Raw genomic sequence first — 25,996 nt, forward strand, 5'->3', positions numbered from 1 at the left:
GGGAAGGGATGGGAAGGGGAAACAAAGGAGGAGGCAACAATGCTTGATAAGAAATGTGCTCATTATCTTGCCCATGTAATTGTAATCCCTCTATACAGTATTTTCACAATTAAAAAAAAACTAAATAAAATAGATATCCAAGTTTAAAAAAAGGAAGAATTAACACTATGTACTAAGAGAAATACAAGACAACAAAAGATAGGACTGCATTTGATGGTGCTGCAATAGGATTTAAGAATATTGTTACTTTTGTTTGGTCTCTAGCACTGCAATGGAAAGGGGAAAGAAAGATGGAAAAAAGCGTCAGAACTTTTGAGGATGAAGGCATGGCTGAAGTGGTAGAAAGACTTTCTAGCAAACTCAAGGCTCTGTGTGCAAACCCTCATTCTGCTAAAAAAAAAAAAAGGAAAAATCATGATGATGCTTAAGAACTAGACTGAAAAGAATCTGAAGAGGTGTCATCAATGACACTTACTTTTTTCTAATTCCTAAATTTTATTATCATAGGAAAGAGTGATGACAAAGGGTGAGCCAATGCAATAGCAATACTCACAAAACAGTATGTTGGAAATGAACTATACAACTTGATGGTAGGAATTGGTGGGGAGAGGAAAAGTGGGAGAAAAATGAGGGAGGGAGTAACAAGTTCAACTACCTTATGTATATAACTGTAACCTTGACAATACAATTAAATAAAAAATTAATTGAAAACCCTTCGTATGACTATTTAAAATATTTTAAATAGGAAAGAAAAAGTATGTCTGGTATAGTGGTTCATGCCTGTGATGCAGACATACCTGGACACATAACTCAGTGGTGTTGATGCAGCATACCAATCATTTTATCCTGAATTCAAATCTTAGTTCTGCTAAAAAGGTAGAAATATAATAACAAGAAATATCAGAAAAAGCCTATACTGAGACAATATTTTAACACTAGTGTAGAGCACATGGGCAGCAAAATGGCGCTGGGAGAGAGTAGAATGGGCAGAGCCCAATTGATCTTCTGATCAGTGCCTAACCAGCCCGTGAAGGCTCAGGTGAATGATAGGGTGTGACCTTGACAGTGATTGGTTCCTCTTCCTCCCTTACTATGCCACCCACTCTTTTTGGCTTTAAAAAGGGCTGCTCTCTGTTAATAAACGAGTTTTCTACCTGCTGGATTTGGCTCCCTGCTGTGTCTGATTGTCTCCCGGGCTGAGGGAGGCTGGGGAACAGGCAAGCACTTACCTTTCCTCGGACCCTGTCCGTCTTTCATGGGAAGGATGAAGACCCAACACACTAGTTCAATATTATGGAAATATAATATTACAACTAATAGTGCTTTACAAAAGCTTTTGATGTAAGGCAATACATTCTTTCTTTTACAATAATATTCAACACAGAATTAATAGTCCCTTCTACCTCCACTGTCTGTCAGGTCAAGAAGTTATAGCAGTGATTGATTCATTGGTTGGTACTTCATTTGTCAATTCATTCAACAGGAACTTAGTATGTGTTAATGCTTATTTATCAATAACATGTCTGAGTGGAGTTCTCACTTTCTAATAGAATAAGTGCTACAATGGGAAAAATTCAGCTTAACAATAATCCAGTAAAAATAAATTCAGAACTCTTACCACTACTCAGTTAGAACTAACTTCTAAGATCCTCTTTTACTCTGATTCTTTTAAAAATTCAATTATCCAAAATTGAAAACTGCTTATATTACATTTATATAAAGGATTAATAGCTGTGTCCATTATTCATTTTCTTTAATTAACTGATATTCTCCATTTAAACTGTTATATAAAAGAAAGATATCTACAAGGAAAAAACACAGAATACATAGATAGTGTGGCTATCAAAACCATCATACAACATTTCTATGAATATCTCTATATGTATAAAGTTGACAGCTTGAATGGTTTGAACAATCCTTTGCAAAGCACCAACTTCTTCAATGCAGAATAGATCATTTGGATAGGTTTATAGCTATTAATGAAATTCAACTAATGATTTAAAATTCCTTAAAAATGTTAAGCTCATCTGGTTAACTGAAGACATTTATCAAAATTTCAATGTCCACAGATCAGAAAGGAGATCTTGAAACTGTTGCTATTTTTATAATGATCTGCAGATAGTATCTAGAATGTACTAAAAAAATAACTCTAAGAATTTTTATGAATCAGCAAGATCACAGGATATAACAGTGACATAAAAATTGATTCTAGTTCTGTATACAAGTAATGAACACGTGAAAACAAAAGACACTTTACTACTGTGAAAAATAAAACATTTAGGTATTAAAGTAATATTTACTTGCTTTATATACTAAAAACCATAAAACACTAATGAAAGAAATAAAAAAAGAGCAAAATGAGAGAGACACATGTTATGCTCATGAACTGGAACAGAATATATGAAACATAGCTTCCTTTCAAATATGTTTCTTATTTAATGTAACTCATTACAAAATTACATGAATGCTATTTGCAGACATAGATGGTATATTCCCAAAATGTGTTCGTAAAGTAAGAATAACTATTATCATAAATCAGTAAGAATCACTAAACACTTTTTACATGTCTTACATTGCCTTAGTTATCAAGACTATTTGTAGTAGGAGAATTAACACTTGAATTTAGTAGTTTTTCCATTGTTGGAACAATAACAAGGGTAGAAGCTTTTTTTTTTTTTTAAAAAAAAAAAAGGACAGGTTTATTTATTTTCCTCATAGCTCTGGAAGGCTCAGACCATGATCAGGAGTCCCAGCTTTTCTGGGGTTTGTGGTGAGGAGAACATTGGAGAGAGAACATGTGGCAGAGAAAACTGCTTACTCTTGGCAGGCAGGAAGCCACAAAAGAGGACAGAGACCAACTTCCCACAATCCCCTTCATGAACACACAATCAGTGAAATCCACTTCCTACCAGGATTGACAGTCTTTTTAATGGTCCACTATCTGTGAATAGCTCCAAACTGAGGATCACCCCTTTAGGTCACATTCTAGATCCAAACCATAGCACATGTGGACCAACAGAACAGAACAGAGAACCTCGAATAGCTCCAAAAAGTATACAATGAACTATTCATTGACAAAAGAGCAAAAGCAATTAAATAAAAGGACACACCACTCTTGCAAATGATATAGAAGAAACTTGATAGCTATAGAGATAAAAAAAATAGCATGAAGAAATCTTGACCTAAATCTTACAAAATAAGCAAAATAGATAATAAATTTCAGAAAAAAATGTAATTCTATGAGAAAATTGGAGACTTAGAACTTGGTAAAGCTCTCTCAGACATATCAGACACATGAAATTAATACAGTGAACTTTATCAAATTAAAAATATTTGCCCTCCAAATGTCAGTGGTAAGGGAGTGAGAAAAGGATGATAAATACCTGGGAGAAAGTGTCTTTTGCTTACCTTTCTGTAATGAACAAACTCAAAATGCAGCAGTGAAAAACAATTCAAGGAAAGCAAGCAAACGACATGAAGATGTTTCAACAATGAGGACGGGCAAACATCCACAAAAATGTTTAATGTTATTACTTATCAGATAAATAGGATTATGATTTTAATGAGATACTTCTCTATAAACTGGAACAGCAAAAAATAAGTTATGATACCAAATGGTCACAAATGTTTGCATAACTGGGTCTGTGCTGCATTTTTGGTGGTAATATAAAGTGGTAAGCTACCTTTGAAACTTGTACCATGTTAAACCACAGCTCTAACATACAACTTAGCAATATAATAAACACAAATGATTTTTGCACATAATCTAAGACTTAATAGGAATATACTGAGAGAAAAAAAGATAATCCCAGAAAGCCATATACTGTTTGCTTCAACTTATAAAACTTCTCAGAATGACAAAATATAGAAATAGAAAATAAAGTGGATTTTTTCCAGGATTAGAGAAGATGAGAGTGGGATTATTATGGGTTGCTCAAGGGAGATATTAGTGAAGGAAAATATTGATTGGCATGAATATATGCATATACATATGCAAGAAAACATCATAAAATACACACAAAATAAACACTGGTCTCTTGGTTTTCTTGAACTATAGTTTCATGACCACTGAGGTAGTTGTATAAAGGGCTACAGAATTTCTCTGTACTTTGAAAATTTCTATAATCCATAATATTTCAAAATAAAAGCTTAGAAATATTGTCACTTATCACTGGTTGATATCAGTGGAGGCTTTTAACATATGAATTTCTCATTTATACAAAGGAAGCATAATTTAAAATGCAACAAGAAATTTCCTATTCGTATGTAGCAGATTTCATTCTACTTGTCTACATACAAAAAGTTTCAGGACATAAGTAATTTGGAAAACCTCTATAGATAATATCAACCTTTCAAAAATACACAACGCAAGTGACACAAAAAAGCATATGGAAAATCTGGTTTATCCCAGGAATGATCATCTTCCCTGTCTGCACTCTGATTTCACTGATTGGAAAACATTGCTGTCATATGGGCTATGCATAAAACTGGGTACATTAGAGCATGGATGACTACTGATAATTTTGGAAAGTCAATGAAAAGCCCCCGTTGTTCAGCCGCCTCCTTCAATAATGAATTTGTGAAGCTTAGGAGAGCTGATCATTCACAGAAGCCTGGCTTATTAACATTATGATACCTGACCTAGTTTCTAACATAATCTCCCAAAGAAGCAGAAGTTATTCTCAGCTAATGATTGATACAGTCCCTGAAAAAACACTGGTTGTTTTCAAAGTGATGTACTACTTTTATGCAGGTCCACACTGGGATTAGTATTTAGATACAACTTAATTATCTTCCTTTCTCCCCTCCAAAAGCAATTTGCACTCAAATGTGCATGTTTATGTTCCTAACACCTTTACTGGGCATCAAGCTCCAAAATTATTCAGGTCATACCTTGTTTTTCTTTGTTTTTGCTTTAGGACCACTTTTATTGGAAGAATTCAATAAATAATTGCACTGCTGGGTGTTTATCCAAAACCAGGATACAGCAAAGTCCCCAGTACAAACATGTTCATTGTAGCACTATTTACCATAGTGAAGTTAAGGAATCAGTAGCCCAGATGCCCCTCAGTGGATGAATGGATCAAGAAAAGATAGCATATATTCACAATGGAGTTTTCCTCATCCATTAGGAATAATGATAGTGCATCATTTACAAAGATAAGGAAGGACCAGGGAGAAATCATATTAAGTGAAGTAAGTCAAGCCTAGAGTGACAAAGGATGAATGTTTTCTCTCCTATGTGGAAACTAGAATTAATCTATAAATACATAAGTATACATTGGGGTGGTTTCTAAGTACATACAAGTATATTAGCCAAAATATGGTAGATTCAGGGAAGAACCCTCTCATCAATGTATTTCCTTAAAAAGGCTAATTCACACAGTCCAACAAAATAAACATCAGGAATCAGGAACTAGAGAATGGGGGTATGGGATCAAGGAGAGAGGGACAGAAGAATGAAGACAGGAAGTGAGAAATGTAGTCATAAAATTCAATGCATTCTGTGAAATTAAGAAAATTGAGGGAAGGATTGGGTTTGGGATGGTGAAAGGGGTGACACTGGGCAAGTGTCTACTTTGAGAAATGGCAACTCCTTTGTACAACCACTTAAAGATAAAAATTATAATTTAGAAAAATGTTAAGGAGCAGTGGTATGAAAGTCAGGTAATTTGAGTGCTAATTACAAAATATGTGCTGATATTTTTAAAGTATTATGGACCAAGAATGAAACACAAATCTTCAACTGATGATGGTTTAACCATATTTTTTGGTTTTATGATGACAAAATAAATACACATTCCATTGAAACAATACTTCAGATTGCAAACGTTGCTAATTTCCTGGGCTAGCAATAAAACCACATAATGTGTTGCAAGTTATCACGTTTAAAAGGATATGTTAACCTTTAGCAAACATGCCCTGGGACAGCACAGTTCTGAGTTCAAGCTCCAGGATCAGTGTGCACACACATGCGCGCGCGCACACACACACACACACACACACACAATTTTTAAGACATTATTGTTCACAAGGTAATAATATACATAGCACTACATCTTAATTGTTGAAGATTTTAAAATGCACTTTGTATTAAAAATTCTTTAGGTGTATACCATATTAAGTGGCTTGATCAAACGTTTTTTTCACTCTTTTCAAATAAGACCAGTGAAAATAGCATGATTACATTATTTTTTAATAGTGTAACTCACTAAATAGTTCTTTCTTTTCCTTTTTATGATTTGTACCAACAATATTCTACTACATCTATTTTCTCCTTTTATTAATTCTGTTGTACTTATTTGTCAATACAGTTATTTTAATCATTTTGATTCATGCTTGCATGTCCATAATCCCACAAACCAGAATAGAAATTCTATGAGAAGAAATTTTTGTCTGATTTTTCATTCATCTATCTTAGACAAAGCTGGGCACAGTAGTAGATAAATATTTGCTGAATGATTAAGTGTATGTTCAGGTTTTAAAATTTCCTTAAAATGTATAGTAACTTGTATAGTTATAAAAATGTCAAATACTCATTAAATCTTGACCTGAACAATCAATAAGACATATGCTATTTCCAGTGATTAAAATTCAAATGCATTTATATCAATAATGACATAATACACATCATTAATATAAAAATATAAATAAAATTTTCTCACCAAAAAGCTATCTCAAAATTTTACATTATTTAATTGCTACATCTCAAATTTTATTACATATATGAGTTACCTGAGGATATTGTTCAAATGAAGCTCATGATTCAATATGTCTTTGGTTGGAACTAAAAGATGACCAAAAATGTGTATCAATCAGAATTTCAGTAAGTTTAATTTTTTAGCAATGTTGAGTTTTGTACCAATATGTCATAAAAGTAATTATATTTTCAGGAAAATTGTATCTAATGGGAAAATTAGCATCTGAGTTTAGTGGTACTTGCCTATAAGTCAGGATGGCAAGGCAGGAGGGTCTACTTGAGCCCGAAGTTCATGCCACCTCTGTGCCATTGTAAAATTCTACCTCATAAAAGAAAAAATACCTAAAATAACTGTAGCAAAACTGCTATTACGGAATTGAATGTTAGAGTTTTTTTATTGCTTGTCAATTTCCATCTCATTGACTTTGGGCCTGGGTATGTGGCTTGCTATGGTCTATGGGATATTTAGAGGCCTGAAATAGGCAAGGACTAGTGATACACTTGAGTGTGTGTGTAAATTTGCGCCCTTGTGCTCCTGGTTGCAGACCTGAGTATGTCTTAAGGAACAACTGGTTCAACAACAACAAAAAATTAAGAAGCAGGCCTGGGCTCTACTTAAATCTTGCCGCTACAAATAAAAAATTCTCAGTCAATTCTCAGTTTTTCCCTCACTAGCAGGCAAGTGGATAACCACCTAAAAACGTCAAGAAGATACTCTAAACCCTCTTCCAGAACATAGGTACAAATATCCTAAATAAAATATTAACAAAAACAATGTATATAAGTATATGTACGGGGGCTGGGAAGGTGGCTCAGTGGTAAAGCGCTTGCCTTGCATGCCTGAGGCCCTGGGTGCGATTCCTCAGCACCACATAAGCAAAAAGAAAAATGTCAGAAGTGACGCTGTGGCTCAAGTTACCACTTGAGAGCGCTAGCCTTGAGCTGAAGAGCTGAGGGACAGCGCCCAGGCCCAGAGTTCAGGCCCCAGGACTGGAACCCCCCCCCACAAAAAAGTATATGTATGTAAATATGTACAAAATATATAAATAATTCTAGTCCATGATAAAATAGAATCCACTCTAAGATTGTAAAACTGGTTTAAAACTCAAAAACTAGGCAATGCAGTCCATCAGATTAATAGACATCAAATAAAAAGAAAAAAATCACAACTATACTGATAGAGATGAAGCACTTGATAAAATATAGCAAACATTTATGATTAAAAACACTCAGTTTCTCTTGAAGTCTTTAGCCCACTTATTTATTGGGCAGTTGTTTCTTTGAGGATTTGTTGGTGGGGGATTTAATTTTTTGAGTTCCAAGTATATTTTAGATATGAGACCCTTGTCCATGGCTAGGGAAAATCTTCTCCCAATCTGTGGGCTTTCCATTGATCTTGCTAGCTATGCCTTTTGCCATGCAGAAGCTCTGCAGCTTCATGCAATCCCATTTGTCCAACCTTTCTTTGATTTGTTGTGTTTCTGGGTCTCTATTTAGAAAATGTCAGCCTGTGCCAAGGATACCTAAGGTTTTCAGGGTGTCTGCTTTGACTCCGAGGTCTTTGATCCATTTGGAGTTGATTCTGGTGCAAGGTGATATATAGGGATCTAGCTTTAGTTTTATACAGGTGATTAACCAATTTTACCAGCACCATTTACTGAAGAGGCTGTCTTTCTTCCATTCTATTTTTTTTTAGCTCCTTCATGAAAGATTAGGTGGCTATAGGTCTGTGGGTCCATTTCCGGGTTTTCCATTCTATTCCATTGGTCCTGAGGTCTGTTCTTGTGCCAGTACCAAGCTGTTTTGATTACTATGGCTTTGTAGTAGAGCTTGAAATTTGGTATTGATATTCCTCCAGCATTGTTCTTTCCGTGAAGGATCGTTTTTGCTATTCGGGGTCTTTTATTGTTCTATATGAATTTTTGGGTTGCCTCTTCTATTTCCTTGAAGAATGAGGTTGGAATATTGATAGGCATCGCGTTAAATTTGTAGATAGTCTTGGGAAGTATTGTCATTTTCACAATGTTGATCCTTCCAATCCAGGAGCATGGGAGCTTTTGCCACTTTTTAAGTTCTGCTTTGATTTCCTTTCTCAGGTTTTTAAAAGTTTTTATCATAGAGGTCCTTCACTTTTTTGGTTAAGTTAATTCTTAGGTATATTTTATTTTTTTGTGGGGCTATTACCAATGGAGTTGCTTTCCTGATTTCAGCCGCACTCTTCTCATTGTTGGCATACAGAAAAGCCATTGATTTTTGAGGGTTAATTTTATACCCTGCTACTTTTCCAAAGTTTTGAATCAGCTTGAGTAATTTGAAAGTGAAGTCCATGGGATTCTTTAAATACAAGATCATGTCATCTGCAAAGAGGCAGAGTTTTACTTCTTCTTTCCCTATTTGGATCCCCTTTATGTTTGTATCTTGTTTTACTGCTGTAGCTAGGCATTAAGAATGGCCAACAGACACATGAAGAAATGCTCAACCTCTCTAGCCATAAAAAATGCAAATCAAAACAACATGGGGATTCCACCTCACCCCAGTTAGAATGGCTACAATCAAGAACTCTAATAACAACAGATGCTGGAGGGGATGTGGATAGGAGAGAACCCTACTGCATTGTTGGTGGGAATGTAAACTTGTTCAACCACTTTGGAAAGTAGTATGGAGGTATCTAAAAAGACTCTACATAGAGCTCCCCTATGACTCAGCAATCTCACTTCTAGCCATTTACCCAAATGATTACAAACAAGGCCATACTAAAGCTACCAGTACAATTGTTTATTGCAGCATTATTGACCATAGTTAAGATATGGAACCAACCCAGATGCCCCTCAGTAGATGAATGGATCAAGAAAATGTGGTCTATATACACCATGGAATTCTATGCCTCCATCAGAAAGAATGACATTGCTCCATTTGTTAGGAAATGGAAAGACTTGGAAAAAAAATATATTAAGTGAAGTAAGGCAGGCCCAAAGAAACATAGGTCCCATGGTTTCCCTTATTTGCAATAATTAGTATATGTCTGAGACAAGCAGAAAAGGTCAGATAAGATGAAAAGTGAAATTAACCACAAGATAAGGACACAAGTGGGTTTTTTTCTTGCTGTTGTTTCTAACATATTTATAAGGTACCACATGATTTTTTTTGTTGCTTTGTATGTCCCTCCCTGACGGTATAAGCCCTGTTTTCACTGTATTTGATATTGGTATAATTTGTGGAGGGGAAGGGAAAAATAAAATGTTTTAATAGGGATACAGGTTGACCCATTGCAACAATGAGATGTAGAAGATGCTATGTCAAAAAATGAACTTTATAATTTAGGCATGGGATGGGTCTCAGGGGGTGTAGCTGAGGAGGTGGGAGGGAAGGGATGATAGGGGAAAAACAAAGGCAGAGGCAACAATGCTTGATAAGACATGTACTCATTACCTTGCTCATGTAACTGTAACCCCTCTGTACAGTATTTTCACAGTAAAAAACATTAAAAAAATACTCAGGAAATTAAGAATGGGGGAAACTTTCTCAACTTCATAAAAAGTTACAGAAGAATCCTACAGGTAATATATTTAATGTTAAAGAAATACTAATAGTTTTCTAAGATCATGAACAAAACCAGAATGTTTCCTCTCACAACTTTTTCTTCATCACACCAAATATCTTAGCTAGTGCAATAAACAAAAAAAAAGAAAGTCAAGGAATCAATAAAAATTGGTAATACATCACATAATTGTCTAGGTAGAAAATCTAAAATAATATAAACAAAATCTTGGGGTTAAATATCAATTATGGCAGGATACTCAAAGGCCAATTGCTTTCCCTAGATCAGCAGTGACCAAAAGGAATTAAAAAGCTCATTACAATTTATATTAGCATCTTCTCAAAATAAAAGTTATATGTCTGATATATATATATATGATATTTGAGTGGTGACAAAAAATCTGAGAAAAACTATGAAATACAGAGGTTTTCCCCTGAGTCCGGATAGAAAATGTCAACAGTTACAGTATTGGTTTTTAGGCAATTTAGTCTTTAGAATTGATAAACTCCTAGTAAAATGTGGTTAGTAGATTTTGAAAAATTGATTATAACAACATGTGGGGAGTAAAAATAAATCAAGAATCACGAATAGGATAGTAAACAAAACAAATGTTAAAGGTCACATTATCTGATTGAAGAATTGAAATAAAGCCGCAATAATGAAAACATTGTGGTTTAAGTAGATAAAGAAAAAAAAGACAAATAAGTTAATCAATGAGACTATAGATCTCAAAAATAGATGCACAACGATTTGTTCAACTTATATTTGAAAAAAATACAAAAGAAAAATAAGAGAAAAAGGACAGGCCTGGGAGTGTGGCTCAGTGGTAGAGTGCTTCCCTAGCAGGCATGAGGCCCTGGGTTCGATTTCTCAGCACCACATAATCAGAAAAAGTTGAAGTGGTGCTGTGGCTCAAGTGGTAGAGCACTAACCTTGAGCTGAAAAGCTGAAGGACAGACAAATAAAAAAGAGAGAAAGAGAAAAAGGACAGCCTTATCTATTAAAGATGCTGGTAACATGAACATCTATGTCTAAAACAATACATTTAAACACAAGCTTTATACTCTTTTAAGAAAGTAACTCATCATTGTAGACCTAAAAATAAAATAGTAAAATCCTACAAAACAAAAAGAAAAATCGAGCTTAGCCTTAAGTAATTGTAGAAAAAAGTTTCAATTCAACATGTTTTAATTTTCGAGTGCAATATATGTTGGTGAATATCAGTTCTTCCATCACTGTTCCCTCCCATGTGTCTCAACCCCACCCACCCCATCCAGTTACCTGGCTCTTTTCCCATATGTACGTTGAATATTATGACTTCTTACATACAATATCAAGGGCACAATCATGAAACAAACAATTGACAAGCTGGATTTAACTAACATTAAACACTGACTCTTTGCTTGGCCCAGATCTGTAATCACGGGAGGATGGAAGTTTGAGGACAACCCAGGCAAATTAATGAGACAATATCTCAAAAAAAAAAAAAAGGCCTGAAGTGGAGGTAGACACATATGGTCTTAACTATTTGGGAGGTGGATGTATGAAGATTGTGGTCTCATATGGGCAAAATTAGTAAGGTACTGAATCTGAAAAAAAAAAAAGTACTGGGGGCTTTTGCAAAACATACACAAATGGTTAATAAGCTTAAGAACAGAAGTTCAGAATCACTAGTCAAAAGAGAAATGCAAATTAAAACCGCATGAAATTCCTCTCAAATCCATCAAAACAAATATAATAAAAAAATCAAATATGTGTCTCAAACTTGCTTCAATAACCTGCTTAAATAGCTTTTCATTCAGATCTATTCTTTCTTTACTATTTAGACGTATATACATGTGTGTATGAATGCATTTATGTACCTCTGTGTTTTTGTGTTATCTATCTATACAAAAGTATCTTTGCTGAACACAAGTATATCCTTTATATTGTAAAAGCTTTCTGTTTTACTTATTGATGCATGCTTAGGTATCTCTAACCTTGCCCGACATACAATAACTTCAATAACTATTCATATTTCTGCTTTCTCTATTTTTCTTGCTTGTTTACAGGTATTTGAAAACTTCATTGGTCTTTTAAAATTCTCTGTAAATCTTAGATTTTTCATTATATTATATCAGTTAATTAGTTTCTAATTTAAGGGTTTGGGGCTATAAATTTTCTCTAAATATTAGTTTAACAAGATCCCACAGGTTTTGTCATGAGTTATTTTATTACTCCTAGGTTCAGAACATTTCTAATTTTATTATGATTTTTAGGGAGGGGCCTTTTGTTATTAAAATTTCTAATACTAATCAATTGGAATTTTTTACAACAGATGCTGTTGGGGATGTGGACAGAAGGGAACCCTACTGCATTGTTGGTGGGAGTGTAAACTTGTTCAACAACTTTGGAAACTAGTATGGAGGTTCCTCAAAAGACTCCACATAGAGCTCCCCTATGATCCAGCAATCCCACTTTTGGGCATTTACCCAAATGATCACAAGCAAGGCCATACTAAAGCTACCAGCACAACTATGTTTATTGCAGCATTATTTACCATAGCTATGATATGGAACCAACCCAGATGCCCCTCAGTAGATGAATGGATCAAGAAAATGTGGTCTCTATATACACAATGGAATTCTATGCCTCCATCAGAAAGAATGACATTGCCCCATTTGCTAGGAAATGGAAAGGCTTGAAAAAAATTATATTAAGTGAAGTAAGCCAGGCCCAAAGAAACATAGGTCCCATGGTTTTCCTTATTTGCAATAATTAGTATATGTCTGAGACAAGCAGAAACGGTCAGATAAGTTGATGTTAGGTGAAATGAACCCCAAGATAAGGACTTAAATGGTTTTTCTTTCTTGCTATTGTTTCTAACATATTTATAAAATGATTTCTTTGTTGCTTTGTATGTCCCTCCCCCATGGTATAATCCCTGTTTTCACTGAATTTGATGCTGGTATAATTTGTGGAGGGGAAGGGAAAAACAAATTGTTTTAAAAGGGATACAGGTGGACCCATTGCAACAATGAGATGTACAAGACGTTATGTGGAAAAACGAACTTTACAACTTTGGTGAGGTCGGGGAGGGGTTGGGAACGGATGGGAAGGGGAAATAAAGGAGGAGGCAACAATGCTCCATAAAAAATGTACTCATTACCTTGCTCATGTAAATGTAACCCTCTGCACGGTATTTTCACAATAAAAAAAAAGATATTAAATTACTTTGAAAACACCTGTGATATTCTCAGTTATATCTCAGTAATAAATCCACTAACTAAAATATATAGAAAAAAAGGAAATGCAATAATTTCCCAAAGATCTCCAATATTGATGACATCTATATTCAAAAAATATTTTACATTTCTCAGATATATAACCAACTTCCATTGTCTTTCCTATATTTTGATATGCTTAAATGATAAAGATATAAAAATGATTTTCATATTTTCAGATAAAGTTTGTTTTCAGAGTGGGCATTAATTTCCATAAAATTAAACAGCAGGTTCTCCTCTATCAGCTATACTCTAGGGCCAGAGATAAATTTTCATTCTTTCTGCTATTTGTAGATGTTGCATTCCTACCTATTAATATTTCAGTAATTTTCTCTAGCTGTAGTACATGTTCAACTTTACTTAGAATTCTCAAAGAAAATAAGTCAAATTTAAGCCCAAAAATGTGGCTGGTTGCCAGCCAAACTTATGAAATCAGTTGCTATGGTGATTCTTTTAATTTTTTTCCTCCTATTCATCCAGGTCTAATTAGAACATCAAACTTTATAGCATATTTCAGGATAATAACACTACTCATAATTCCTACAGCAGATTCCAGCCACTCTATAATTAAAACACAACATTTAAACCAGTAGACTGGGAATCCATTTGACGTTTTAGATGCGTAGGAAAAATAAGTAATGCTATCTCAAAAGAATCATTCTATGTAATGAGAGCTAATATTGAAACTTAGGTTACTTTTAATACTATTCTAAGGTTTTTGTTGTTTACTTGTTCTAAAAGTTGAAAAGTTTTCTTGTACCTATTCAGTATCTGGAACTAATTTAGTTTTCTTGCTCCGGTGCTCCTGATAAGAAGAGGCCCTCTATAAAACATAAAGGGACGGCCTGGAGGTGTGGCTCAAGTGGTAGAGTGCCAGCTGTGAACAAAGGAAGCCAAACAAGCCAGAGGCCCTGAGTTCAAGCCCCAGGATCAGACAAAAATATAAAAGAAAAGAAAATGTAAAGGGATTTAGCAATCAGTTCTACAAAAAGCACCTTCTGCTTCTTAGTAAATCAGCATACTTTCTCAGACACAGAAATTCCAAGAAATATTAATGACTTCAGAGGCTGAATCCAGTGAAAAGAAAATTTAGTCAGAAACAAACTGATGTTTTAAGTACTAAAAATTGCACTAAATTATATCTCTGAGAAAGAGAGCCCTTGGTGAATATTGCAAATAATATTCAAAAGCATAACATCTTCTGTTAACTGATGATTTGACATATTTGTATGATCTTCAAATGAAAATGGAAATGAAGAAACTATATAAGCATTTCTAATATAGCAATAACTGAAAAATCAGAAAAATATTCAAAGGTAAAGACAAATAATAAGTACAGAATTCCAGATAAGCTATTTCAGGCTGGTCTCTATAGATTAAATGGGATATAATAACAAATGACATCCACAATTCAAGGGACATGCAGGTTTATGCTATAAAGACAACTTCTCTATGTACTACTATTTTTAAAGACTTAAATGTATTATTAGAATTATTATCTGTTATCCTTAAGTAGTTGTACCAAGGTGTTTCAACTCAATGGGTCAGTTTGTGACTACAATACATCTTGATCAATGTCACCTTTGTAATCATTCCCCCCAACCTTACTCATGTCCTCAGTTTACCAAGATCCATTTTCACATATGCACACTGACTATTATGATGGCCGTTGCCCACTCTTCTTTCCATTTTTTCTGACCCTTCCCTTTGACCTCACCCTCTTGATGTCATGTTCCAGCTTCCTGGCATTTGGTTTCATATACAAGTGGTATGGTAACTTGGTCTAAGCAATAATTATAAATTGAAGTATTCAGTGCCTAGGGCTATCTTTGTTGGCAGTGGTTGTAAGAACTTTGACAATCTTACCCACTTTTCTTAGTGAAGCCATTCAAGAAAAGCACTAATAACGTCTTGTGGCTTCTTTCAAGATTAGGTGGAGATTAGTAAATTAAAATGTTGGAGAGTTACAAGTTCTAGACAAGTGTGAGGATACTTATATTACTTATACACAAAAGTTGTTCATTTTGGTTTCAGGAAGCAAATGATATCTGACTGTTAATAACATTGTAGTTCAGAAACTGTAATAGTGGAATAACTTCTCACCCTTCATTTTGGCAACTTATATTTACTTCATTTGCAATGAAATGAAGCCTGGGCTGCATAGCAGAAAAAGTTTATCCGAATAAATGCATATGGTTCATTTAGCTAAGGATTCTTTAATGGTACTGTTTCATTATGGGTGGATCTCTTACATCACTCTTACATAGCTGATGTAGTATTTCCTTTGGACAATATATTTCTCTCATTTTTATTATTACCATTGTTGGACTGGGATGTGAATTCAGAGCCTCGTGCTTACTAGGCTGGTGCTGTACCACTTGAGCCAGGCCTCTATCTCTGGTTTGTGATGGCTATTTATGAGATAAGGTCCCCTGGACTTTTCTGGAATCCTTCTGCTCTTAGCCTCCCAAACAGCTGGGTTTATAGGCATGAACCACTGATGCCCAGCAGCCTTTTTCAACTTTGTATTTTATCATAATATCATTTTGTTAAATAATGTATCATATAATTTAGACCACAAGATAACAATCTTCTCAAATGTATTGAGAAGGCAGATGCTTACCAATGCCACATAAATTGAGTTTTGATGGATATTTTGCTTGTCTTTGTTTTAAAATTCTTTCCCAGGCTAAGTATTTGTTTCCATTCTGTCTTTCAAGACATCCCTTTAACTCCAATTCCTTCATCTCTACACACAAAAGACACCAAGTCCTTTTAAATAAATAAACACAGGATCTCAGTAATGGGTTGGAGAGGAGAAAGGAGTGGAATGAAGCAGTTGAATCGCCTTGCCTGCACCTGCTCCTGAAATGTCCCTACACTTTAAACATCAACAATGAAGGCCCCACATTGAGTGCAAAGGGGACAATGCACCACAGTGAGAGCACGGAGCGCGAAACTCACCGCAGATGAAGGGGTTCTCATCTGAGTTGTCAGCACAGTCATTCACGAAGTCGCACATTCTGTCTACGGCAATGCAGTTCTTATTAGCACACGTGAATTCTTGAGCAGTACAGTTTCTTTCTGGGCTAAGTAAAGGGGAACAATCTTGAAAGGAAACATCATCCACGGCGACATCTCCTATGTAACTAACACCACGTTTTGCCCTGAAGATAATCTAAAGAGAAATAACGAGAAAAAAAGGAAACGGCAATTAGTATTGAAGCTTTCAGTCCAGACATTCAAAGTCAGAGACGCACCAACATATCATTTTCGGGAAGCTAGAATCTGTTCGTTCTGCAGATTAAAAATGTAAATGTACCTTTTGGAGTATGTGCTTCATTCATAGAAACCCTGTGGAAACTCCATGAGAACATATTTTCAAATTCGTAAAATGCTTAGCATTTAGTAACTGCTGTAAATCTGATTGGCTAATTGTAAGAATTATTAAAAATTAGTTTAACAATTAAATGGTTTCCAAATAAAGCTATACAATCTTCCCAGGGCTTCTTCATTGTGTTATTTCTAGTTTTACCTTGTTACCAACTTACAAGTCTTCATTCATCCTTTTAAGGCCAGAGGAACTGGTACTTGAGCAATGAAGACTCATGAGCAGTGTACTCACTCCTCACTGTCCTCCCTGGCATGTAATGAGATTCTTTGCATGTGCATGCTCAGTATATTTTTACTGAGAGAATGTTGAAAAGATAAATGTTCACAACCATTACTATTAGTATTAAAAAATAAACTATGCTGTGTACTTCCCTCTAGTCAAAATTTAAGGTGTGAAATAACAGAATTTTAAACAAATTAATCACTGATTATAGTTGCCTCACTTTGCTCCTTAACATTATTTTGAATAAATATTATCCTACAAGAAATGAATGATCCATTGTCTAGAATGGAAGCCAGTGTAGGGTTAAGCGGCACCCACAGAACTTTCTACATATTCTTGCATAGGACTCTTCTTGACTCAGTTTAAAATTCCTGCAGATAGAATACCTGGAATATTACAAATAACAAATTTCTTATTGTGACAAGCTACTGAATTGTTGCCAGTATTTTTCTTTTGACATTGATCTTTTTGTCCGTGGACTAAATCATCTACAAATATCTACAGGGAAATTGGTTAATCCACTAAAAGACAACATATGTGGATTTCTCACACACAGCATCACCAGGAATTGTGAATAATGATTTATCAAGTTTCCTCTTCCAGTAAATTTCCAATAAAGCCATGAAGCTCTTGAATCTTGATAATCCATAAAAATGAAATTCATACCAATATGTTAGCACGTAATTCTTTTCAGTAAAAATTATTTCAATCTATGTTCTACTTCAACCTTTTATTTTGTGGTACTAGGGCTTAAACTCAAGGTCTTGCACTTGTTAGGCAAATGATAGGCAAGAGTGCTACCATTTAAGCCACATTCTTTTTCCTGAAGGAAACCTGCATTAGTTCTAATGTCACTATACTATTGTACTCTCAATGAAGACAAAAGGAACAAGAGACAGTATCATACTTCCTAATTATTTTGAATTCCATAAATCAGTAATCTTAAACCATATAATATTGTTTGGAACATCTGTATTTAGAATAATTTTACTATCCTCTTTGAGAATATATTTCCAGAATTAAAGGAGTTTTTCACTATTTGTGAGAAGCTGAAGTGGAAGAAGATTGTCATGCAAATGAAGTAGAATTTCTGATAGTTATAGAAATAGCTGCTTAATTGAGAACAGTTTGGAATTTCTAAAATAGTAAATTCTTTATGGAAAAATGCCATATGGAGTCTTAAGTATTGTGCATTCATACAACACACCAAACTGAGAATAGGAGGAAATAAACATGAGTGGATGAAATAAAGTAGTAGGAAAGAAAAAAAAACACTTAATATTAACCCTTTCATCACCTAATTGTTTTGATTACAAACCTCTGTGAAGGAATGGATGCCTAAAAATATTTCTACTTTCTTCCACTGTGCACCTTGCTGTCCAGTTTGAATCCATACTATAGAAGTCACATTGCCTTTCCTCGTGAGTACCTGTGGAAATAAAGCAAGTAAAGGCAATGAAATATTTTTGTCTTTCACAATGTTCATTTTTCCCAGTAATTCTTAATTTTTAAAGATCTTTTTAATATATATTTTATTGTAAAGATACTGTACAGAGGGGTTACAGTTTCATGAGCAAGGTAATGAGTCCATTTCCTATGAAGCATTGTTACACCCTCCTTTATTTTTCCCCTACCATCCCATTCCTCCCCACCTCCCCAACTTCTCCCTCCCTTCTCCCTCCCCCCTGCAAAGTTGTAAAGTTCGTTTTCAACATACTGTCTTGTATATCTCATTGTTACAATGGGCCATCCTGTATCCTTATTTCAGCATTTTGTTATTTCCCTTCCCCTTCCCCAAATTAGAAAAATGTATGTACAAGATGCAGGACACCAGAATCAAATACAGTGATAACAGGGGTTGTACCATGGGGGAAGAACATATAAAGAAACAAAAAAATTCACATAGTACATTATAAGTACATTAAAAAGCACAGCAACAAAGATAAAACCTCTTGTATCCCTTTAATATCTAATATATTGATTATATATTATGTAATATATAATACATAATGTATTATGTATATAATACATTATACACAATGTATTATATGCATATAATAAATACATACATATAAAATATACATAATTATGTATATAATACTTAATACATTATGTATAAAATAATTAGTATATTAATATCTAATATTCTAATATGTTGATATTTTAAATATTTTTATTGGATCGATACAACACTTTTTGTGTCACAGAAAGTGATAAGCTTTTTGAGTCATAAAAGTATGCATGAATAGCTGTCAATCATGTCTGAAGGTATCTAAATACCATTTTCATTAAGAATTCAGCTACATTTTAAATTAGTTTTATAAAAATATGGCCCTGGTATCAGTTAATATTGTATATAGTGAATATAAACATACATTTCATTGGAAAAATTGTGGAATCCCTTACTAAAATGGTTTGATCTTCCTCATAAAATTGGTTTTCAGTAGAGTAGTTAAGTTATATATATATATATATATTTACATTTTTTATTGTGAAAATACTGTACAGAGGGGTTACAATTACATAAGCAAGGTAATGTGTACATTTCTTATTAAGCATTGTTGTCTCCTCCTTCGTTTCCCCTTCCCATCCTTTCCCATCCCCCCCACCCTCCGCCCCTCTCCCCACCTCTGCGCCAAAGCTGTAAAGTTCGTTTTTCAACATAACGACTTGTACATCTCATTGTTGCAATGGGTCCACCTGTATTCCTATTTAAACAATTTGTTTTTTCTCTTCCACTCCCCAAATTATACTGTCCCTCCCCCACGGTATAAACCCTGTTTTCACTGTATTTGATGTTAGTTAAGTTATATTGAGAACATATTCAACCTGTCATAGAAGGGGGTCATCATTCGTGCTGTAAGAGCTCCCTGCCCACAGCCTTGGAAGCAAGGTTTCATCAATATTTGTTACAGTTTTGATCTTAAGTGGTGCTCAGTGGTCCATGTAGTAGTCTAGATCCCCAGTATGTCACCTTTGGGAGGCTATGAAACCTTTAAGGGCTGGAGTTTGGTGGGAAGTCTTTAAGTCTGTGTGGGTGTGAGCCTGAAGAGGATTGTAGGACCCATGTGTACTGTCTTTCACCCCTTTTGCATCCTGGCCATAAGGTGATGAATGCCTTGTCCACAGGCCTGAGAACAAGATGATCAATCAAACACAGAGGTTTCCACCACTGTGAGACAAAGCTTTTCTCTTGATAAGGTAATTGTCTCAGGTAAATATGACAACAATGCTAACTGACTCTCACTGCATTATAAAAAATTATGGCTGTCCCTTTCTAAAATAATTCAAAACAAGCCCTAGAGAGAGTTACTATAAATAACAGAGAAGAAAGACTAGCACCACATCCTAAAGTAACAAAGAGGGTTTGATTATTTCATATTACTCTAAAAAATTACAATTTATACAATCAAATCACAAAGCATCATAAAGATGGAATCTTAAAGTAATCTTTAATATTACCTTTTTAATAATTAAATTTACATGAATTTATTTTTATATGTCTAAAGTTTCCAGTCATACAATGTTTGAGAAAATACCATTATCTTGGTCTATAAAGTCAACTTAATTCACGTTAATATCAAAGTCAAGAAAATATAATTACTATTAAAATCATTTGTCAATGATATCAAAAAAAGGCAGAGAAGAAAGATATTTGTATAATTTCCATAGTAGTTCAAACTATTAAGAAAAACATTATCAAGTCATGTATTTTAATATAATATTTAATGTTTTATTTAGTTTTTATTTATGATTACTATTTTAATTATTTATAATTACTGAATTTTAATATTACTTAATAACTCTACAGCTAGTACAAATTTGTACTCTAAAAAATAATCAAAATATGTTTCAGATCATTAATCACAACCATAAAATATACGAGAACCCTGAAGTAAGTTTTATTGATTGCTTTGCCTAAAACCATTTAAAAAATCAATGCAAACAAAAAAATAAGTTATAACTTATTTTGACATTTTTAGGTTAAACATGTGCACACACATACACTCAACAATACAAATATAAGAGAAGAGAATGCTTTTAAAATGGATCCATTCATTTAATATTTCCAATAGAAAAACAAACAACTTTTTTTTTAAAAAAGTTGTTTATCTAAAATTATTTTGGAAAAACTAATATTTAATAATGGCTAGGAAAATTCTAGAATAAAATACTACAAACAGGAAGGGGAATATACTCATCTGCTCATTATTAACATTGAGAAAGAAGTGTTTAAATGGCTGGCCCATAATTTATTTTTCTTTCTTTGAGGAAAATAGAGCCTAGGAGCCCAAATTTATGGTATTTGAGAACAGGAACAACTTTTTGCTGCTTTTTTTATTTGCCTTAATTACTAGTACAAATGAGTTTCATTTTGATGTGTCTACATACGCTTATAAAGTATACAGTGTGATTTGGTCAGACTTCTCTCCTCCATCACCCTCTCTCAGTTTCTCTTATCTATCCTCCAAAGCAATCCCTAACATGCTTCACTGATCTATTTCTATGTGTACACATGAAGTATTCTGACCATATTCACTCTCCTCACTAACACCAGTATCCACACTCCAGATGTGGCCTGGTTTACATTCTTGTCATTTTAATTTATGTATTTATTTACTTCGTTTTACATTTTATGTTCAAGCAGAGGCTTCATTTGTATACTTGTTTCTAGCAAAAGATCTCTGATTTAAAAGTGCTTATGGTAGACAAATACTGTTAAGCCATGAAGACAAGTAAAAATTGAGATGTTTCCAAACTGAATCAGCTTTATCCGTCTAAACAATGGATTTGTGCACACTAAATAAATCTTGTATTATTTTCTACCAGTGCTATGTCAAATAGGGGAAGATAGGACTTAAGGATCTGTATTAGTATTCTAATTTTTTTCTGTTTTACCTCTATACTTTGGTCTTCTAAAAAAGAAAGAAAGAAAGAAAGTGCTAATTCTAGATATACGGCAGTATGAAAATTCGTTTTGAATATCATTCCAGAAAAGAAAAATGGTTAAACAATGATGAAAGAGGCTTGTGAAATAATCTGAAAGAAATCAGTTTATAGAGACTATTTAGGAAAACTTCAGACAATTTAAGGACAAATAAATAGCAATAATTACCGACAATATAGCACACTGAGTAATATAGGAACACATGAGTCACACTAGTATAAAACAGTAAATGAGAAACAGAGATGTGAAAATTTGTTTTACAATTGAAAGTACAAATGGAGAAAAGAAAAGCCACACTATGAATTAAGTAATCATATTAAAATTAATTAAGCAAAAACACTACTGGCGATAGAAATTAATAAGTAAAATTGGTTCACATTAGGATTTTACATATAGATTTTATACTGATTATATACTGATCTCAAATATTTCTACACAAAATCTGTTCCAATATGAAGAAGACAAAGGGATATAATTGGAAAACAGTAATAATATGAACATGATATTGGTCCTATGACCAAAATTAAATTGTTCAAATTCAACTCGAGACTTTTTACAAAATATCTTGGTCATAATCCTTTAAAATAGTCATTATAAAGTCTAGGGAAGAACAAGGAAGTATTCATTTGAAAGGGACAAGTGAGAAACATCTTAGTAAAATATGTGATATTGTATTGAGTTTTATTTATTGATTTGTTGCAAAAATGGGAATCTGTAGTAAATAATATATAGGATTTCATTAGCTATTCCTGAGTTTAAGCAGTCTATTTTTTTTTCTCAAAGACACATATTGAAAAAACGACTACTGGAGAACTTCACACTACTACTCTCCAAGATAGCAAGAGTGTATATCCACATATCCCCAAAGGATATATGCTCATTCAATTATGTTACACCCAGAACATGGATACAGAAACTTTATAAAGTTCTTAAAAGTTGTATTTTAAGTGTAAAATAGTATTAGGCAGAAGCTATAACCCCAGAATAGGGAAAATAACCACAAATTAAATAGAAAAAGAACTTCCAACTAGCTACTAATGTCTGCCAAAGCTCCTTTTCAATTATATCATTAAGAAACTAATGAAGTGCTGATAACTGTCCATTTTCACTTGTATTTTATTTTTAATTTAATTTAATTGTAAAGATAATGTACAGAGGGGTTACAGCTACATAAGGTAGTGAGTACATTTCTTGTTGAACAGTGTTACCCCCTCCCTCATTTTTTCTCACTTTCTCTCCCCCAGACTCTCCTCCACATCCCTGAAGTTCATTTCCAATATGGTATCTTGTGAGTATTGCTGTTGCATTGGTTCACTCTTTGTCCTCTGTCTCACCATTTTGTTAGTCCTCTTCCCTTCCCCAAATCAAATAAATATATATACAGGACATAGGGTATCAGAATCAAAAACAGTGACAACAGGGGATAAACTAAAGGAAAATAAAATGAAAGAAAAAAGTAACTTCACACAGTACATTTGTAAACAACCCCCCCAAAAAATCTCGCTTCTATATCTTGAAGTTCATTTTGATTAGCATCATTTTATATGCTCGTATGTGCATACCTATTGAGCTATTGTGATCCTCTGCTAGGACTATCCTAGACATAGACTAATTAATACAAATGTGGGAAACCATACAGCCTATGTTTCTTTGGGCCTGGCTTGTTTCACTTAATATGATTTTTACCAACAATTTTGATGGCATTAAATTATGCAAGAGACATTTGCAAAGAAGTAATTCAAAAAATGCTATTGTAGAAGCAATACCTGGAGAGAACCAACTGTAGCACCATTCATATGAGTCCAAAACACCAAGGTACATTTTGGTCCAGTGAGTGAGATGACAGGGGTCAAGATATCAGCGATGTCACCAAATTTCCCATTAGAGCTATCAGCATACAGGTACCAGCCATCTGTGGTATTTCTGGAAAAATTATCATTATTTTAATTTTTTTATATTTTATTGTAAATAAATGTACAGAGGGATTACAGTTACATGAGTAAGGTAATGAGTACATTTCTTGTCGGGCATTGTTGCCCCCTTCTTTGTTGTTCTCCTACTATCCCTTCCCACCTCCCACCTCCTTCATTCCTCCTCTTACAAATACAGTGTCTTGTGGGTACCATTGTTGCAATGGGTCACCTGTGTCCTTGTTTAAGCATTTTGTTATTCCTCTACCCCTCCCCAAATTAGACAAATGTATATACAAGATGAAGGGTAACAAAATCAAGTACAGTGACATACAAAGGAAACAAAAAAAAATCATGTAATACATTAAAAACAACAAAGAAAGACCTCTTGTGTCCCTATCTCAAGGTTCATTTCACTTAGCATAATCTTTATGGTCATATGTACATAGCTTTTGAGCTTTACTGATCATTTGATAAAATTATGCTAGATGTATACTATTATTGCAAATGGGCCTATATTTCTTTGGGTCTGGCTTACTTCACTTAATATGATTTTTTCCAAGTCTTTCCATTTCCTAACAAATGGGGTGGTGTCATTCTTTCTAATAGAAACATAGAATTCCATTGTATATATATAATATATATAAATATATATACCACATTTTCTTAATCCATTCATTTATTGAGGGGCATCTGGGTTGGTTCCATATCTAAGCTATGGTGAATAATGCTGTGATAAACATAGTTATGCTGGTAGTTTTAGTATAGCCTTGTAAGATGCTGAAGGGGATGGGACCAAATGGGAACCCTACTGAACTGCTGGTGGGAGTGGAAACTTGTTCAACCACTTTGGAAAGCAGTATGGAGCTTCCTCAAAAGACTTCACATAGAGCTCCCCTATGACCCAGTACCCCACTTCTGAGCAATTATTTTTTTAAGAGAATAGCAATCATAAAGTATAGCCTAACTTGTCATCACCCATATCTTTCTGCTCCTTGTTTTTGTGTTTTTGTTTTATTGTAGAATGGTCTGCTTTTTGTGATTATTTTTATGTAAACAAAGTGAGGTCCTGAAGTATTGAACACCTTTAGAAGAGACATTAAAAGAAGAAAAATATAAATAAAGAAAGAACTAACATCATAACTGAAACTGGCTAGAATTCCACTTACAGGTCACTAAGACTTTCCTTTCAAACTTATTCTCTACATTAATTTAATTCACTTTCAGTTCAACACATTTAAATATCCTTGTGGATAATTTTAAAGTGTGTTTTATTTTTTTTCTGAGCTCAAGTTGTTTGTTTGTTTGTTTTTGAAGAGAAAAAAATTCTTCAGTATCTATGGGAATAGTTCCAGCACCCCATAAAAATACCAAATCCATGGATTCTCAAGTTCCTTATTTAAAATGGTGATGTATTTTCACTTAACTTATATACATCTTTCTCTACACTTTAAATCATATCTAGATTACTTATAGTATCTGGTGCAATGCAAAAAATGTACGTAGTTGCTCTATTCTTTTTTTTTTATTTTGTAGTTGCTCTATTCTATTGTTGAGGAAATGATGGGGAAAATGTCACATTTAGCACAGACTAAGGTTTTGAAAAATATTTTTGATTTATGATTGGTTGAATCGTTAGATTTGGACTCATCACATAGTAAAGGCTGACTGAACAACAACATCTGGTCATTCTTCCAGGAAACACACAGAACAGACCAAAAAAAAAAAAAGTAAATAGATCTGTACATGGTGGAATTAAGTTTCTAAAGGTCACAAGTCTGGCACTGATAAAATCATGTAGTCAATAATTCTTCAAATACTGCCCTCTGTATTAATTTCCCAGAAATTCTACAAATGGAAAAGACACAACTTATGCTTAATTCCCCCAATTTCTGTAATACTAGAATTAGGTACTCAAGGTAAATATAAAATATATTATGGAAGTAGGTTTTTAAAATTCTATATATCTAAAACATTCTTTACATCTCAAAGGAAAAGAAAATTTGTGGGAATACATAAGG

At 33.8% G+C, this 25,996-nt stretch overlaps 1 protein-coding gene across 1 annotated transcript in view; it reads right to left on the reverse strand.

The window, feature by feature from the left end:
• The window catches only part of Malrd1 (MAM and LDL receptor class A domain containing 1), a 504,118-nt gene that overhangs the window by 284,889 nt on the left and 193,233 nt on the right, over positions 1–25,996 (reverse strand). The window contains exons 22-24 of the mRNA XM_013014599.1: positions 23,832–23,988; positions 18,436–18,546; positions 16,466–16,679 (exon numbers count right to left, since the gene is read on the reverse strand). Coding sequence (XP_012870053.1) covers positions 16,466–16,679; positions 18,436–18,546; positions 23,832–23,988 — 482 coding nt within the window. The remainder of the gene's footprint in view (positions 1–16,465; positions 16,680–18,435; positions 18,547–23,831; positions 23,989–25,996) is intronic.

This window comes from Dipodomys ordii, unplaced genomic scaffold (assembly GCF_000151885.1).
Source record: "Dipodomys ordii isolate 6190 unplaced genomic scaffold, Dord_2.0 Scaffold24, whole genome shotgun sequence".
Lineage (NCBI taxonomy): Eukaryota > Metazoa > Chordata > Mammalia > Rodentia > Heteromyidae > Dipodomys > Dipodomys ordii.